The sequence below is a fragment of the Leptonotus elevatus genome, chromosome 1 (genome assembly GCF_054856555.1).
Source record: "Leptonotus elevatus isolate MCC_2025b chromosome 1, RoL_Lele_1.0, whole genome shotgun sequence".
In the NCBI taxonomy this organism is placed as follows: Eukaryota; Metazoa; Chordata; class Actinopteri; order Syngnathiformes; family Syngnathidae; genus Leptonotus; species Leptonotus elevatus.
This window is the reverse complement of record NC_141239.1, coordinates 15,348,397-15,366,701: the sequence shown is the minus strand read 5'-3', so window position 1 is coordinate 15,366,701 and position 18,305 is coordinate 15,348,397. Positions and strand designations below refer to the sequence as shown.

General features: G+C 37.8%; 1 protein-coding gene across 4 annotated transcripts in view; it reads left to right on the top strand.

Moving 5' to 3' along the window:
- LOC147181018 (zinc finger E-box-binding homeobox 1-like) overlaps positions 1-5,228 on the top strand; it is a 31,960-nt gene extending 26,732 nt beyond the window's left edge. For all 4 annotated transcript variants that reach the window (XM_086076971.1, XM_086076945.1, XM_086076954.1 and 1 more), the window contains exons 7-8: positions 362-530; positions 756-5,228. In XM_086076971.1, coding sequence (XP_085933097.1) covers positions 362-530; positions 756-1,414 — 828 coding nt within the window. In that variant the 3' untranslated portion in view covers positions 1,415-5,228. The remainder of the gene's footprint in view (positions 1-361; positions 531-755) is intronic.
- The last annotated feature ends 13,077 nt before the right edge of the window (positions 5,229-18,305 follow it).

Sequence of the window (18,305 nt, the reverse complement as noted above, 5' to 3'; positions counted from 1 at the left end):
GCAAGAACTAACTTAAGAATCACACTGAGACAACTTAACAATCATAAAAAAATAATTAAAAAAAGTCAGGAACCGCGTCACGAACTAATGTAAGGATCCAGTCAACAAACACTGAAGAACCAACTTAATTATGTGTGTTGTCAAGAAACAACAACCCCATCCAGAAAACAAGAACCGTATCAAGAACCAGTTCTCAAGTAAAGAACCAACTCGAGAACCACGTTGAACCAAACCAAGAACCAGCTAAGGAAAGCAGTCGAGCACGGCACAAACCAAGTCAAGTGACTTATTTACAAAGCTCCATGTCCGGTATTTGAAGGCAATGCAACTTGAACTTTAATTTCTTGTTTTTTCCGTGCAGACGCCGGACCCGAGCGCGGACGCGGCGGCAGACGCGGCGGCAGAAGAGCAGAAGGAGACGTCGCCCGTGAAGAAACCGTGTCTGGAAAACGGCGCCTATGCCTGCGACCTTTGCAACAAGGTCTTCCAGAAGGGGAGCTCTTTGCTCAGGCACAAATACGAACACACGGGTATGTTGGACGAGGTGGTCTGACCCAGAAGTGGGGAATTTGGGTCAGATTAAGTCCGTATTATTTAGTAGTCAAGTTGGGGCTTGCTTGGCAAAAAGCCTTTTGTTTAGCTTGAAACCTGTAACGTAAGACTCGAGGCATGTGACTTACTGAATTCCACCTCGGGTCTGAACCCCTGCGCCCAAATCAGCTCTTTTGTGACGTTTCCTTTTTTTGCGTTTGCAGGAAAGCGGCCTCACGAGTGCCCCGTGTGCAAGAAGGCCTTCAAGCACAAGCACCATCTGATCGAGCACTCGCGCCTGCACTCGGGCGAGAAGCCCTACCAGTGCAACAAGTGCGGAAAGCGCTTCTCGCACTCGGGCTCCTACTCGCAGCACATGAATCACCGCTACTCCTACTGCAAGCGGGACGGCTCAGATTATGGCCTCAGCCCGGACGGCGATGCCGCCGCCACCGTCACGGGCAGCCCGGATGCCGCGCTGGACTCCGACGTCGGCGAGAGCGAGGACGACGACGACGACGACGAAGCCATGTGCGTCGACGACATCCGGGTCGTCCAGGTAGACGACGGCGAGTGCGAAGTCTACGAGGGTAACTTTGACGACGACGAAGAAGACGATGAAGACAATGAGGAAGATGAAGAAAAAGAACACAAAGAAGCCAAGGAGAAAAACTTGGGCGTGGATGAGTTTGCGTGCCAGGTGGTGGAGGTGGAGCTGAAGCACGACCAGACGCAGGAGCTCGCCGCCGAGGACAAAGTGGACAAGGCGGCGGGGGACGGCATCCGCCTGGAGCAGATGGCGGACTGCGCGTACAAAAGCATCAGGGACTGGTCGGACAGCGAGGAATCCTCCGATGACCAAGCTGCGACGGACGCCAAATAAGCCAACCCTCCCACTTCCAGATCGAGTTCAGTAGGGAACATAGACCCTTTGGAAAATGGACCGCCCCCCCCCCCCCCTCTAGAATATGGACCCACCGCCCCACTAAAAATGATATAGAAACCTTGACAGATTTGAAATCTGTCATCTTATTGTTAGTCAGTACTTTTAGTCACACGTGTAATGACATGATCGTGTTTGGCAGCCTTCCCCAAAATGTTTACGATTGCCTACAGATGCCGAGATGTCGAAACAGAACTCATCAACTCCATTATAGTTCCTTGGCACCAAGAGGCCACAAGATGGCAGTAAAACACTACTTTTGTTTATATGAAGCTCCTTCATTCACTTCAAAATAGTTCTTTGGTGCCAAGATGGCACCGAAATACTACTTTTGTTGCTTTTACCTGAGCACAGAAAGAGAATTGTGAGTTTGTGAATACTGAACCACGAATATGAGGTGTCTCACGGCACATACAAATATGTATGTCGGTCCATATTTTAGTTGGGGTGGAGGTGTGGGTTCTTGAAGTCAGATTCTATGGGGCCCATTTGCAATCTTAGATCAGTTCTGACTCGGACTCCGGCTCTGATTCTGGCTCTGACTCTTGACTCTGACTCCGGTTGGCTGCTTTTGTCTGACTCGGACTCCGGCTCCGATTCTGGCTCTGACTCTGACTCCGGTTGGCTGCTTTTAACGGTCCACTACTGTGTCCAAACACCCAGGTGTGCCTGAATTTTTTTCTTTCTCGTGCAAATATCAGTGTTACAAGTGTTTATAGATGCTTTGCTTCGTTTTACTAACTCAATTATTATTACTTTTGGGTTGCCAACGTTTCCGACGTCATCAGTATTTTCCTCAAGTTATACGAACAAAAGTTGCTGCACTACGGTTTCCCCATCCGTCGCCCTTTCAGTGTTATTAGCCGGCGTTTGTTTTCATTCATGACTGTTAGCCTTAAGGAAAACAAAAAAGTATTCCCCCCCCCACCCATCCATGAGCAAAATGGGCGGCGCCCCCCCCTGCCTTATGCAAGACCTGCGTGCTGTTAAAAGTGCCATTGAACAGTGTTGTCGTCGTCTCCTCACTCGCGCGGAGGGTGTTAACAAACGTCTGTTTATTTACGTCACGTGTTACTTTGGCTCGTTTCGCACGATGCCTTCTTCATGTCTGTTACGAGCGCCCGGTGCCACGTTCGTGTCTGTTTGACCGCCCGCTAACCGCAGCCGCCGCACGTCATGCCATCAATCATTGACATCACTTTAAAGAGGAAGTCAACCCCCGAAACATTTCTTGACAATATGTTCAATGCAGCCCCGCTAGTCTACGGTATTCTGGTTAATATTGCGTTAGTGGAATATGAGTTGAATAGCAAAATCCAGCAGTTTTTATCAATATCAGAAAGCGGCCATTTTGCCACTTGCTGTCGAGTGAAAATGACATCCCACTTGCTCAGGTAACAACCAATCACAGCTCCGCTTCAGAAAACAGGTGAGCTGTGATTGGTCGATGCCAGAGCCCTGAGCAACTGTGATGTCGTCCTCAGTCGACAGCAAGTGGCAAAATGGCCGCCACCTAAGATGGATAAAAACAACTGGATTTTGCTGCATAACTCATATTCCACCAATTTAATATTATTATTATAATCCGAATGTCTTGTTTAGATTAGTGAGGTCACATATAATATATTATTGTCAAGAAATGTTGAAGGTTGACTTCCCTTTTAATGATTTATTTGAATTATTATTATTATTATTATTTTTGTGCTAAAATCAGTAAATTTTCAGTCCAGTTAAAACAAGACCAAACGTTGCAAGGATTTTCACAATTTAAAAGAAAGTTGTTTTAATTTAAACATTTAATAAAATGTTAAAAAACATAGCATTTGTAAAGAATGAAGTGTACAATTTTAATAATAATGACGTTGATTATAATTTTTTTTTTAACTTCTTGCAATTTCTAAAGCCATAAGATTTTTGGTGTCTTTTTTTTCCCTTTTTTTGTACGTTAACAAAAAAACTATTTAAAAAAAAAAAGTATTCTTTAATATTGTTTAGTTCAAATTATACTACAAAGTTGTAATTGTTTTTTACATTCAAAAATCTGATGTGTTTTTAGCACTTTTTTTCTCCCAATTTTTTTTTCTTATTCTTAGAACAGAATAAGCTCAAGTAAATTTTTAAATACACATTTCTACGTTCATTCATCTATACATTTTTAAAGAATAGTTTACAAATCACGACACAATGTTAACAATTTTCATAGTTCTAAATTTTGGGGGTGTGGGTCAGTGGTAGAGGGGTCGCCTCACAACCTTGAGGTTGTGGGTTCAATCCCAGGCCATTGTGACCATGTCAAAGTATCCTTGAGCAAGATGGTGAAGCCACACTTGCTCCCGATGCTGTGCCATCAGAAGCTAAAATGAGTACCGGTAGTCTAAATGTAAAACATTTACCGCCCCCCCCCCCCAAAAAAAACAAACATCCATTGCATTTTGTTAAGCAGTCCAAGTAAATCAGAAACACAATTTTAATCATTTTCACCATATTGGTTAGATATCAGCTTGCTACTCAAATTTGGCACACAATATTTAATTAGCTCCACGTTTTTCTTTTTCTTTTTTGTGTGCATATTTTATTTTTATTTTTTAAGAAAGGCGGTCATTCCAAAGAAGTAAAAGCTCAAGTTTACAAGATTAGTCCCCTCACATTTTTGGTTTTATTTATTTTTCCTAATTGTGATCTGTAATTCAGCTCCAGTTAGATTTTTTTTTAAACCATCAGCATACAAATTTTAATGATTTTTGTGATTGTTTTAAAATGTATTTTTCTTTATTTTTTTTAAACAGATTATGAAAATTTCAATTTAACACAAATTTATACTTTCATCTTAAATGTCCCTCTTTTTTTTGCCATGTTTAAAAATGGCATTGTGATTTGTAAAGCAGTAAAACCTCGTTTAATCACAAATGGAAACAATTTAAATATTTTTCAGATCTTATATCCATTGCAAAACCGTAAAAGGTAAAGTTTACAATTATTTTTTAAAAACACCTACATCATTTTGACAATTCTCTTTTGTGAAATCTTTATTTTTTTTTTTAACGAAACGTTTACACACCTAAAACGATGACACTTAATTTTGTCGCACTTGTTCAGGTTGAAAATGGCGGCGCGCTCTCCCGCACTTTGGGCGGCAAACGTTAGCCAACGTGGCACTCGCGCAGTATTTCTTAGTTTTGTCTTTACCGGAACAGTATTTGTTTTTTGTTTTTTGTTGTTGTTGGATTTGAGCGTGCGTTTTTAACAAAGCCAGTATTACAAAGTCTTTACACAACTTTTCTTTCTTTCATTTTGAAATATTTGTGTCTTATTTTTTTTTGTATTTCCCTTATGTCGGTTATTTATTACACATTATTATTGGTAGGATGAATTGATAATAATAATATATTTTAGTATGAAAAACAATAAATCAAACAAGCTAAGCCCAGCACGTGGTTCTGGGACTTTTGGGGTTTGTTTTACAGAAAAAAAACATGAAAAACAAAACAAACAAAATAAAAAAGCAAAAATATTCATCTTGTATTCTATGACAGTGTTAAAAAAAAATGAAGAAAAGTGTTACACGTCGTCGTGATGAAGCTACTGATTGAAAACGCATGAGATGAAGCTCCAATCCTTGTTTTTTTTGTTTGTTTGTTGCTTTTGATCTTTTTTCTTCTTTGGTCTGTTTTGGTCGTGCCATTGTTGCATCATGTTGGTCTTTTTTTTTGTAATGTTTGTCCCCTTCACAATAAACATGTGACTGCATCCCTGACATCTGATTGTCTCCGCCTTGATGTTTTCGAAATAAAAATCATGCAATTTTCGACTCCAGTACTTTTGACGCTGCGCACCCCCTTAAATGGTGCACCTCCATGTCCCCTCACACACTTTAAAAAACATCGAAGCTTATAAGTAAAACAATTTTTTTTAAGCCTATTCATGGCAAAATAAATGGATTTAAAGAAATTAGTACAGTTGAATTTCACTGTCACACATTTTTTTTTTAGTTTTATGATTTTATTGAACATATAAATACAAAGAAAACACATTACAAGTCTAAAATATAAATTCAAAAGTGGTAGGAGGAAGTTAAAAAAAATTCTGCCATGCACCCCCTTTCAGTATTCTGACAATGTTGGCGCACCTCATCACTCCCGCACTCGCCCTTAAAAAACATAACTGAAAGCTGATTTCTAAACATCCATGGCACAAGTGGAAAGTTAGGGCACGTTGAGTCGTTCTCAAACCTTTTAGGCTTTTATCATGTTGGTGCACCCGCGCTCCCTTGGACACACCCGGGGGAAAAAAAGGCATCATGTTGCAAATTAAATGGTTTAAACAAAATGCATTTACCGGCTTCCCAAACTTTGTAGGCTTTAAACCAGTTGGTGCACCCCCTCTCCCTCGAACACACCTGAAAAAAGGGCAAACAAGCCTGTTTATAGCCCAAAAGGCTACATTATAGACATTGACATTTACATTAGTAGTTCATTCTACTCAAAGAGTTAGTGCACCCTGTATTAAAGAAAAAAGATTAAAGAACCCCTTCAACATCACGAAAGATCTGGCGCACCCCCTCAAAACATAGCCTATTTATAGCCAATAAAGTCTCAATGTTGAAAAAATAAAGTTATTAAAGTGTATACGCTGAATTGATGTCGCAGATCAGAGCCTTTCCCAACTTTTGAAGCTGCAACCCGCAAGCCCCCTTCGAATCATCAAAGAAAATCTGCAAATAGCTCTTAAACGCCTCATGTTTCGTCATGGAATGCTTCACTGTAAACGGGTAAAAAAGAAAAAAGAAAAGAAAGCTGGCTGTAATAAACAGGTGTCCACTAGATGGCACAAGAAGACAAGCCAATGTTGTCATTGTTACGGACACGTCAGTTTCACTTAATTTGAAAAAAAAAAAATGGTTTAATCTATCTGAAAAATAAGAGCAAAGTGCAGCAGACACAAAAAATAGGAAGTAAATGTAATGAAAAGAATAAAAAGCATGTGTGTGTGTGATAACGTAACTAAGTGCAACATTTAAGTGTGCTGAATGTAAATGTGAGACGGCAGCAGCAGCGGTGGCATAACAAAAGGGCACCTGAGTGCTTTGCTAAAACGCTGTGATAAATATTCACGCAGCGCACCTGATGATGTGTTTTTGCCACTGAAAAGCATAAAATGTCTTTTTCTAAAGCACAAAAGTGCGTCAGGACGATAATGATGTTGCTATGACTGCCAGTCACACAAAGAGAAGACAGAAGTCTGCACCTAAAAAAGAACGTTTTTATCAAGAGTTGAGGAAGATCTTAGAGCAAAACTCAACAAGGGCACATGAAAGTAGGCAACATGTTTATGGCTTTCATTATAGTACACACTATAATCATGCACACACTGGACCAATGGTTGTTTTTTTGTTTTTTACAATACACCCAAATCGAGCACAATGTGATGTAACATGAAGGTAAGGAGAACAATGAGTGTGTGCTTGTGTATCCTCATTAAAATGACTAAAAGGTATATTAACGTTAGTGCAAATGGGTGTGCTTGTCTTATTAGTTAAAAACAAAATTCAAACCACTGTCTCTTAAATAACTTGAAATTAAACTCGGAAACTGTTGTTGTTTTTCTTTTAATGAAACATTGTTTAAACCACACACTTGCCATGGTTGGCATGGTTTTCTATTTTCATTTTACCATGCAAAAAATAAAAAATAAAAATCCCAAGAAAACAAAAGTAAAAAACAAACATGAATCATAAATAATGTTTTTTTTAAATAGTTATCATATGTAGAAATATAAGTTAAATTAAAAATAAATAGAATAAATAAATAAATACATAAATACATAATTGCATAAATGGTAAATAAAACAAATAATAATACATTAATACAATTAACAAACTGTACCAATAAAAGTAAAAAAACAAAGATGAAAATAGAAGTAAAGGTAAAAATAAACAGAAACAATAAATAAAAATACATAAATAATAATGGCAAAATGAAATATAAATGAAATATAAATTAAATATAAATGAAATATAAATGAAATATAATAAATAAATACATAAATATGATTAAAACCAAAAATAAAAGTAAAAGCAAAACGAAACATCAAACAAAATATAAAACCCTCTCCAGTAAAGCAAAAACAAACGAGACGACTTTAGGTCTTTCCGACCTACCTGTCTCCTCACCCCCGTTGCCAGGCAACCGCAACAACTCCCTGATGTTACGTCAGCTTACCTCTATGAGGATTAGCGCTCGATTCAAGTTGTGAAAATCGTCTCGTTTGCCCCAAATCTGGCTGACAGCTTCTCTGGCAGCGCAGATTTGATTGCCCGCGTTAGCACTTTTCACTTGAAAGGACGCCATTAAAAGCTTATTTTATGAAGATATTTTGGAAAAAGGTGCACACCCCAACAGCGCTTCCCCAAATCCTCTTTTCACTCACTTGAGTGAAAGTGTCGCTGTCAGCAGCACCTGAACACACACACACACACACCCACAGACACCCACACACACACACACACACACACACACACCTGGCTTTAAATACATCCATTTGCAAATGTATTATTCATGTGGGCCCGTGTAAGCACTAATGTATTTTTACCTGATGTTTAATGCATTGCAGCACAGCAGCATGCTGAGACATGTTGTGTAATAATAGCTGGCCAACATGTCATCAAAGCTCCTGGACGCTGCAAATATTGTCAGAAAACTCCAGCATCCAAAGCCCAATAGCAATGTAAGAACAGGCAAGGCTAATAGTTCCAGTTGAAATGGAAAACGTATACAATCAAACGTATTCAAATGTAGCTTGCTTACCTGTTATTTTTAAAGCACAGTTCAGTTGTATTTAACTTTAAAATACGATACATTTCCATTTAATCGCTAAATGTTTTTAAAAACGAAAGTTATGAATCATTATTTATATGACCGTTTTTATTTTATATGTATTATTTATATTTATGTGTACTTTTTATATTTATTAAATAGTTTTTTTCTTTTCTTATATTCAAGTGCAGTGTTAATGTTGAAACTTTGCATGATGATAGACATTTAAAAAATCAGCACGTGAATGTTTAAGTAAAAAAACTACACAAAAAAACATAAATTAAAGTAAAAATCTTGATTAAAAAAACTCATCTAGAAATCTGCATTTAAAACAACAACATAAATTAACTAAATAAATGTAAAAAAACCAACTACAAATTCAAATTGTGAATATAATAATGAAAATAAAAGTAAAAAAAAAAATCTATAAAAATTATAATAAAATATTTACTAAGAAATTTGAAAATAAATTCTTAAAATAAACAAATAAATAAATTAACAGTAAATAAATAAATACATGTAGTAGTTATTATTATCATCATTATTATTACCATTATTGTTATTATTATTATTATTAGTACTAGTAGTAGTAGTAGTAGTAAGAGTAGTAGTAGGCTGTTACATATACAGATTTTGTGTGATGATTTTTTGTTGTTGGAGTTATGGAATGTACACCTGAAAGCACAGTTGTTTTCAACATATTTCAAAGTTTTCGGATGAAAAACAAGACTATACACCAATTTTAGCAAGCAAATTTACATTTTTGACTGATTTTCTGACCTTAAATAAACAAATAAATCAAATCACCAAAACATCTCTATATCTGATCGCATTTCATCTTATGTGGGAAAAATTAGCATGCTAGCATTAGCATGTTGGAGGGTGATTTTTGTCAGTGAAGCTTATTTGCACGGGGATGCCAAAATGAAGGATTTTAGAATTTATTTCCTTTTCTAAACAATAGACAAAAGGATCCGTAGGGCCGTCGTGATGGAGTCGTCGAGGCGTGAGGTTCGGAATGTTCGGATTAGAGCGGTGGCGTCTGGCACAGCGTGTGGCTCTGCTTGAGCTTCCACTGAATGTGAATGCGTTTCTGTTTTTGCCGCGATAAAACAATAGCGGCGACGATGTTGATTGTTCGGGAGGAGGGTTTGAATGACAAAGGCAGGACGCACCTTTTTCAAAGCAAATGTTTAATTTTTGCCCTTTATGTCTAGACTGGAAAATTGATTGTGATTATTTACCATGTGCGCTGTTATTTCCTTACTAGAAGCCATTTTGTTCGGGTAAGGGTAGGGGATGCATAGGGAATAGGGATTGGTTTCGGGCTAGTGTTAGAGGTTAGAAAAAGGGGTCAGAGGTTTAGGGTTTAGGGTTGATCCCTGACTACTAAAGTTAGGGTTAGATTTAATGTTTGGGTTTGGGCAGAGCTCCAGAATGCCCTTTACTGGTGGAATTTTGTCCTAGAATGAAATATATATATATAAAATAATGTGTGGGTAAAGTTTTCCTCAGCTTACATACTGTATGTGCAATCAGTAAAATTGCTCGTTTTTAAATTCTTCTTACTAAATATTTTTTGGTTGCTGACTTCTGCTCTACAACCTCGCCTAGTTTTTTGGGTGATATTGCGCAAATGTCAAGTCCAAAAGAAGAAGAAGAAAGCAGAGAAACAAATTCAAAACACATTTGCTGATAATACTGCCAATTTGACATTTTGAGTGTTAAAGCTGTATAACTAACTAACTAGTATTAGGGTCTCAAAGTCGGGTTAGGGTTTCTAACTACTAATACGTTTTCAAGTTTGGGTTTCAAACTACGTTTACGGTATCAAATTTAGGTTTCAAAGTAGGGCTTCAAACTAGCGTTATGGTTTGAGAGTCAGGTTTCAAACTAGGATTGGCGATTTGAATTAGGGTTTCAAACTAGTGTTAGGTTTCAAAATAGGTCTTAAACTAGGATTAGGGTATTCAATTAGTTTTCAATTAGGGTTAGGCTTTCAAAGTAGAGTTTTAAAGTAGAGTTAGGGTTTCAAAATTGAGTTTTATACCAGGGGTGGGGTTTCAAATTAGGATTTTAAAGTAAGTCGAGGCTTTGGGGAAATGGGGAAACTTGACCTTGTTTGACCTTATGGTGGAAAACTACAGCATTTGAAAATCACTTCAGATCTTCTTTCCTTCTACTTTGTGTGATTTTGTGTCAAAACAGAAGGCGAGCCCCAATGCAAACTTTTATTCACACCTGCAGGCAACGACAACCCTCACGCTCTGCATCATTCAGCGTAAACATCCTGTAGGCACTAAAATCAGGCCTTCAAAATAAAAGCATGCCAGCTGGTGCTGCAAGCTGCTCGGCATCCTCCTCAAGCCAAAAATAGTTCACTACCAAATAGTCAACATCACACATTAAACCAATGACTAAATAGTTGAACACTTGATGAAACTTTCAAACTGTGTTACCGTGGCTTAAACTTTTATTTTGTAATGCAGTACGGTGTATTTGTACAGTACAGTTCAGTTGTATTCAAAGCTACTGAATGCAGAATATTCCATTTCCAGAGCGGTATATAGAGAGAATTTTGGCCAACTCGGTTTCAGAGCTACTACGCTGTGATTGGTCAACTGTTGGTTACGTGACATATGGACGCCATGTTGTTACTCTGCTGCTTCGATTACGTAATGTATTGCAGTGGACTGCACCTCTTTTTTTAATGACCATTTAAGCCTATTTGTAGAGCTAAGTATGTTCTGACTGTGTAACTTGGCATAAAAACGTTGAGAACTAAAACTGCTCTAAAATGTCATTTGGTGACTAATCGACGAGTCTGTAGTGTATAAATGGTAAATTGAGGTAAGGTAATTGATAGCCCCGGAATGACAGATAAAATAAAGCGCTAAGTGGTTTCATCATCAGCTCTTTTAATAGGAACGCTACAATTTCAAGTCATCGCTTTAAAATTGCTGTTAGATAAAAAGAAAAGTGCCTTGCAAGCTGTGTTGCATACGACGGCAAATTTGAGGCATTGAAAAGAAAATCACCAAGTATGTAAAATTAATAGTGTTGTTCCGATACCGATACTGCATTAAAACAGTGGTGTCGGTATCAGTGAGTACAAACAAATAACATGCCGATACCATTCATTCTGACGATAATATAGGACTTTGGATGCAGCATCTTGTGTCTTGCTCGTGCACGACATTCACTGATATGTGACGTGTTCACTGCATGCCGAGCTAAGATATCCTATTGGCCCTTGAATGCTGTGAACCAATGGCAGGACAACTTCTTCATGTTGAGGAAGAAAAAAAACGTAGGTATCGGTATGGTATCGGCATCGGCCGATACTACAAAGCTGGGTATTGGAATCGGTATCGGGGGCCAAAAAACGGTATCGGAACAACACTAAAAATGAAGCTTCAAAATCGTGACAAATCAAATCGATCAATCCTTTCTCAAATGCAGTCAGCTAAATGTGATGAAACCACGCCCTTCTCAACTGTCAATCAACTTCAGGAACCTGGAAAAATGGAAGCTACTTTGCATAGCATTTTTCTTATGCATACACATCACTACGTTTGAGCCACAAAATTATATTTACTTAAAGCCAGCAGTTGCTGGAATCCATCCCACTAAGTTGTCGTCGGGCAACAATGAGGCACTCTAAAGAATGCGAGTGTGTGAAAACCCCAGCCCACGCACTGGGGATTAAAGTCAGACTTTTTTCTATTTTAAAAATGTTGCCCTCCTTCCTATTCCAAATTTCTCTGATTTACTTGCGAGCACTGACGGCTGAACAACGAGGCACTCTAAAGCGGCCACGCCAGCAGAATACCTGAAACAAAAAACAGCTTTATTTCCACAACTCAGTACTACATAGTTGTCAGTCCTTGCGCGTTTTCAGCAATTATCTCCAAACATGTATCACGACAAATCTCAGAATTCACTTTACAGGCGCTCAACACAGGTAATCCCCCGCTTCACTTTGATTTACAATCTATACAACCTGTTGTTGCTATTATTTGTTAGCATGCTATTTGATGAGCAACGTTGTCATCGAGCGACTCGCGTTGCCACGCCCGGCAGGAAGTAAAGAAAATACATCTCCTCTCATAGCAGGCCTCCTCTAATGACAAAGCCCACCACCCACCGTTTGTAATCTGAGCGTCTGCTGAGACGATTGGCGTAATTACCACAATTTCTCCTGCGCATGACGGGCCGGCCCTGCAGGAGGTCAGAGAAAAGTATCTCTGTTTCATTCATGACTGAACTTGAGCGTTTTGGCTATTTGGAGGATGGGACTAATGTATATATATATTTTTTTTTCACATGACCCTGCGTGAGTTTGTTTGCAGCTCAGGATGCCGTGGGTCTCATTTATATTTTTGTGCGTCACTGCGGTTTGTCTCTGCCGAAAAAATGCCTGCCGTGTTGAGTGCCGTTTTGAAATGGGCAACACGTGTGGCACATTTGTTGATCGTTCCAAGAAATATTCTGAACAAGAAATATTCAAGCTCAGTCATGGGTGAAGTAAGGGTGAGGGTCTGTAATGTTGTCTCAATAATGATAAATTGCGATACGGCGATATTAAAATATCAGCTTCATCATATCATGATCTGTTAAAAAGGCGAGTTTGTATTCCATTTGTGCAGTTCCAGCATCCTCTGGTGGTTAGTTTATTAGTGCAATTAGGAATGTTTTAGCCACTTTCATTTTAATAGTGGCTATTCGTCCTATTAGAGAAATAGGAAGATTATTCCAGCGCTCCAAGTCACTATAAATGCTATCCAAAAGTGGAGTAAAGTTTAAATGAATTAAATCTGTTAATTTAGGTGAGATTTTTATGCCTAAGTATTTTAAATTACCTATAGGAAATGAGTAGTGTGGGTCCCGGCTTGCAGGGTTCCATACATTTTCTGTAATAGGTAGAAGTGTTGATTTTGTCCAGTTAATAGAATAATCTGATAACTGTGAGAATTTAGTTATTAAGTTAAATACTTCGCCTAACGAAATAGCAGGCTTTTCTAAATAAAGTAAAATATCATCGGCATATAGATTAATTTTATGTCCTGTTACCCCAGAGTGAATTCCTTGAATCCTTCTTTCCTGGCATATGGCTAATGCAAGCGGTTCAATAAATATTGCAAATATTAAAGGCGACAGTGGGCACCCCTGTCTTGTGCCTCTCTGTAGAGTAAAACTCTGAGATATAATCCCATTAGTAGTAACTGTAGCTTGAGGAGAATCATATAATACGGACACCCAGTGAATAAATGACTTCCCAAAGCCAAATTGATTTAAAACAGCAAAGAGGAAGGACCAGTTAACTTTGTCGAAAGCTCTTTCTGCATCCAATGATATAATAACTGCCTTTTATTTTTATCATGCCGCTGTGACATGCTAATAAGGTTAAAAAACCTCCTAATATTTTTAGTAGAGTGACGACCTTTAATAAAGCCTGTTTGGTCGCTATGAATGATTGTCGAGATTACTGTTTCTAGTCTAGATGCAAAAGCCTTAGTGATAATTTTAATATCAGTGTTAATTAGTGAAATCGGACGGTAACTTGATGGAAGGGCGGGGTCTTTTTCTGGCTTTAATGAAAGTTTAATTGCTGCTGTATTCATGTGTGGGCGTATGTGACCATTAGTTTTAATTTCTGTTACTACTCTTAAGAATAGTGGAGCAAGCATTAACCAGAAGTGCTTAAAAAATATAGCCGGATAACCATCCGGGCCGGGTGCTTTGCCATTTGGCATACTATCTAGAGCACTGTAAAACTCGTTTATAGTCAGTGGCGCATCTAAAATATCTTTATATTCAGTAGTTAACTGAGGTATATTTCAGCTACTGAGGAATGCCTCAATATGCTCTGGGTTAGGCTTGTTAGTTTCTGAGTATAGGTTGCGATAATAGTTATAAAAAATTTGATTAATTTCTTTTGGTGATGGTGTGCATTCACCAGTTGTCCCTTTAATAGCCGTTATAAGCGATTTTTCCCGATTGCGTTGAAGTTGGTTTGCAAGAAATGTACCTGATTTGTTATTATATTCAAAGTTGTTGTATCTCAATTGTTGTATTATAAACTCTGACTTTTTAGTTAGCATATCGTCTAACTGTATTTTTGTATTTTGTAAGTCAGTCCATATTTGGTTATTTGGGTTTATTGCGTACTCATCCGTCAGTTGTTTAATTTTATCTTTTTCTAATTTTTGATCCCGTTTCTTTTTATAAGATGAATATGATATCATTTTACCTCTAATTACCGCTTTCCCAGCTTCCTAGAGAAGAGATAGAGATAATTCTGGAGAGTCACGTATTTCCAAAAAGTCTGCCCACCAAGGGAGACTGTTGCATGGTCGCTCATAATAATAGGATGTATTTTTTGGAACAGTTTTATCAGCAATAGAGTTATTTGTAAGAAAACAAATCAATGATCTCATCGCAATTGTAATCCCTCGAAGTAATCCCCATTTTTAATAAATGTATCTGTAACCTGATGACATGTTTTTTCCTGTAACTGTAATGGAATCTGATTACGTAACGTTGTCATGTATTCCGTCACTCCCCAAGCCTGCGTATCACGAGGTTCATATTGTGATCATTTTCTTATCGTTACATTTGGATATAGTTGCATCCCCATTTGGGTTCGAACAAGAGCTGAGATGACCTTACTCGTGCTTTTTTAAAGAATTCCAAGATGAGTCCTAACCCTTATGTAATCCCTGACGCTAATTAAACCCTAAACCTAACCCCATATGATAACCATCATTCCATATTGTAGCGTTCCAATCAAAAAGAGCCAACGTTAGCTTCCGCGCCATTACTCATGCGTCCTTCCAGGACAATCAATTAAGATTTACCAAATGTCTCTCCTGCAGAAATGGCAGATGCTATCTCTCTCTTTCTCTCTCTCTCTCTTTCTCTCTCTCTCTCTCTCCTTCTCCGCTTTCAAGCCTCACAGTGCTGACGAGAGGGTACGCCCACCCCCTCATCATACCCGCCACCCCAGCACTGTGCGAATGGCAGCGTGGGATTAAAAGGCGACACGCAAGATGGGAGCGACACTCAGCAGGCCCGCGGGGCCAACTCGCTCTGTTCACGGCACTGCTGCTTCTGTTCTGTTGCGTCGAGGCGCAAACTGTTTAGTTTACGTTGCGGGGGGAAAAAAACTGAAGCTCATATGGGGATAGAGATGATCGCCTCGAGATACAATGTCAATTGCCCCCCTGTTGGTTTAGGACACCATCAGCATTTTTTTTTAATGTATTTATTGTTTATTCTTGATTTAAAAAAAAGTGCTCTCATGTCATAAGCCTTTGAACGTGTTGGAATCTTTTGACGGTAGCTTCGACATCATCGCGATAACGAGTGGGTGAAGTTAGCCTAAATTGGCATGAATTTGAATAGTAAACAGTTTGTTTGGTTTCGTTGAACATATATATATATTTTATCTTAGTGGGGGAAAGTGTTTTAAAAACGTTTTTTTAATAGCACATCCCCTGTACAAGAAACACAATTTGTTCTTTGATTGTTAATTGTGATAACCAGTGAAGGCTTGAGATAAAAAAAAATTATGACGACGTCATTAAAAATTCCTCAGGAGACGGTAAATAACATCTCTTTTGACCGGGTACATCGGCTTGGAGCCCGTAGAGGCAACAAACCCCGTCCTATTATTGCCAAGTTTGAGCATTTTAAACAGAAATTATTTGTTAAAAGTAAAGGACGGGAGCTTAAAGGGACCTCATTTGGAATGAATGATCAATTTCCGAGAGAGATCAATGAGCGGCGAAAGGTACTGTTTCCTATAATGAAACAAAATAGGCAGGAGGGTAAACGGACTACGATAGCCGTTGATAAGTTATATATCGATGGCCAACTATTCCGGAACCCCAATTCCACTCCCTGGCTGTTCTAATTAGCATTGGTGGAACTAAACTTAGTTTGATTACTAGGTGTATACATATACTGTATATGTGGTTATAAAACCAAAAATATGAATACTTATTATGTTTAGGCTATATTATAAATATAATATTAATACACAACTATATCTAAAGTATATTTAAATAAATAAAAAATCTCGCTTGGGTTACTGGTGTATTGTTATGTTTAATCCCATGTTAATTTCCTTCACTTTCACCTCCCTACTCGTTTTTGCACTGTTTTATTTACTTACACGTTACCTTACACGTTACCTTACACGTTACCTTACACATTACCTTACACGTTACCTTATACGTTACCTCATATTTTATACAAACTATATAAATCACCTAACCACTTTGATTCTATCCTATAACATGCCAGTGGTGGCAAATGGCCTATACAGATATATACATAGGACTGAGTTTATATTATTTGTATGCATAAATTAGTTCTGGTTTCCTGGAATGTTTGTGGCGCTCGCTCACAGGCAAAAAGAATAAAAACTTTAGACCATCTCTTAAAATTAAAAGCAGATATTTGCCTCCTACAAGAAACCCACCTACAAAAATCTGAAGAAAAATTACTTATTGATAAAAAATTTTAGCCAAGCGTACTCTGCCCCTTATAACAGTAGACAAAGGGGAGTCTGTATACTCATACATAAGAATTTACTCTTTACTCTAAATAATACAATAACAGACCCAGAGGGCCGATACATTATTATTCAGGTGACTATATTTAATAAAATATATACATTCGGTAATTTATATGCCCCTAATAATGATGATCCGGCTTTTTTCCATGAATTTTTCTCTAAGCTGTTTGAATTAGCAGCGAACTCTACTATTATTATTGGAGGAGACTTTAACACAACCTTAAATCCATTAATAGATCGTTCTAATAAAACAACATGTATAAGGCGATCACAATCTACAAAAGTAATAGGGGAATATATGGATGACTTTGGCCTCGTCGACAGCTGGAGACTTAAAAACCCAAATAAGAAGGAATTTACCTTATTTTCCGCTGTGCACCGGTCCTTTTCAAGAATTGATTTTTTTCTTACAAATAATTCTATTGCTGATAAAACCGTTACAAAAATACATCCTATTATTATTAGCGACCATGCACCAGTCTCCCTTTCCCTACAAGTTGATTATACCTTTAAACCACCACCTACATGGCGTTTTAACATCTCACTACTAAACGACGCAGAATTTGACAAAATTATAAGAAAAGAATGGGCAGACTTTTTGGAAATAAATGACTCTCCAGACCTATCTCCAGCTCTTCTCTGGGAAGCTGGGAAAGCAGTAATTAGAGGTAAAATTATATCATATTCATCTTATAAAAAGAAACAGGATCAAAAATTAGAAAAAGACTTGGAAGATAAAATTAAACAACTGACGGATGAGTACGCAATAAACCCAAATAACCAAATATGGACTGACTTACAAAATACAAAAATACAGTTAGACGATATGTTAACTAAAAAGACAGAGTTTATAATACAACAATTGAGATACAACAACTTTGAATATAATAACAAATCAGGTAAATTTCTTGCAAACCAACTTCAACGTAATCGGGAAAAATCGCTTATAACGGCTATTAAAGGGACAACTGGTGAATGTACACAATCACCAGAAGAAATTAATCAAATTTTTTATAATTATTATCACAACCTATACTCAGAAACTAATAAACCTAACCCAGAGCATATTGAGGCATTCCTCAGTAGCTTAAATATACCTCAGGTAACTACTGAATATAAAGATATGTTAGATGCACCACTTACTATAAACGAGTTGTACAGTGCTCTAGATAGTATGCCAAATGGCAAAGCACCTGGCCCGGAGGGTTATCCGGCTATATTTTTAAAGCACTTCTGGTCAATGCTTGCTCCACTATTCTTAAGAGTAGTAACAGAAATTAAAACTAATGGTCACATACGCCCACACATGAATACAGCAGCAATTAAACTTTTATTAAAGCCAGAAAAAGACCCCACCCTTCCATCAAGTTACCGTCCGATTTCACTAATTAACACTGATATTAAAATTATCACTAAGGCTTTTACATCTAGATTA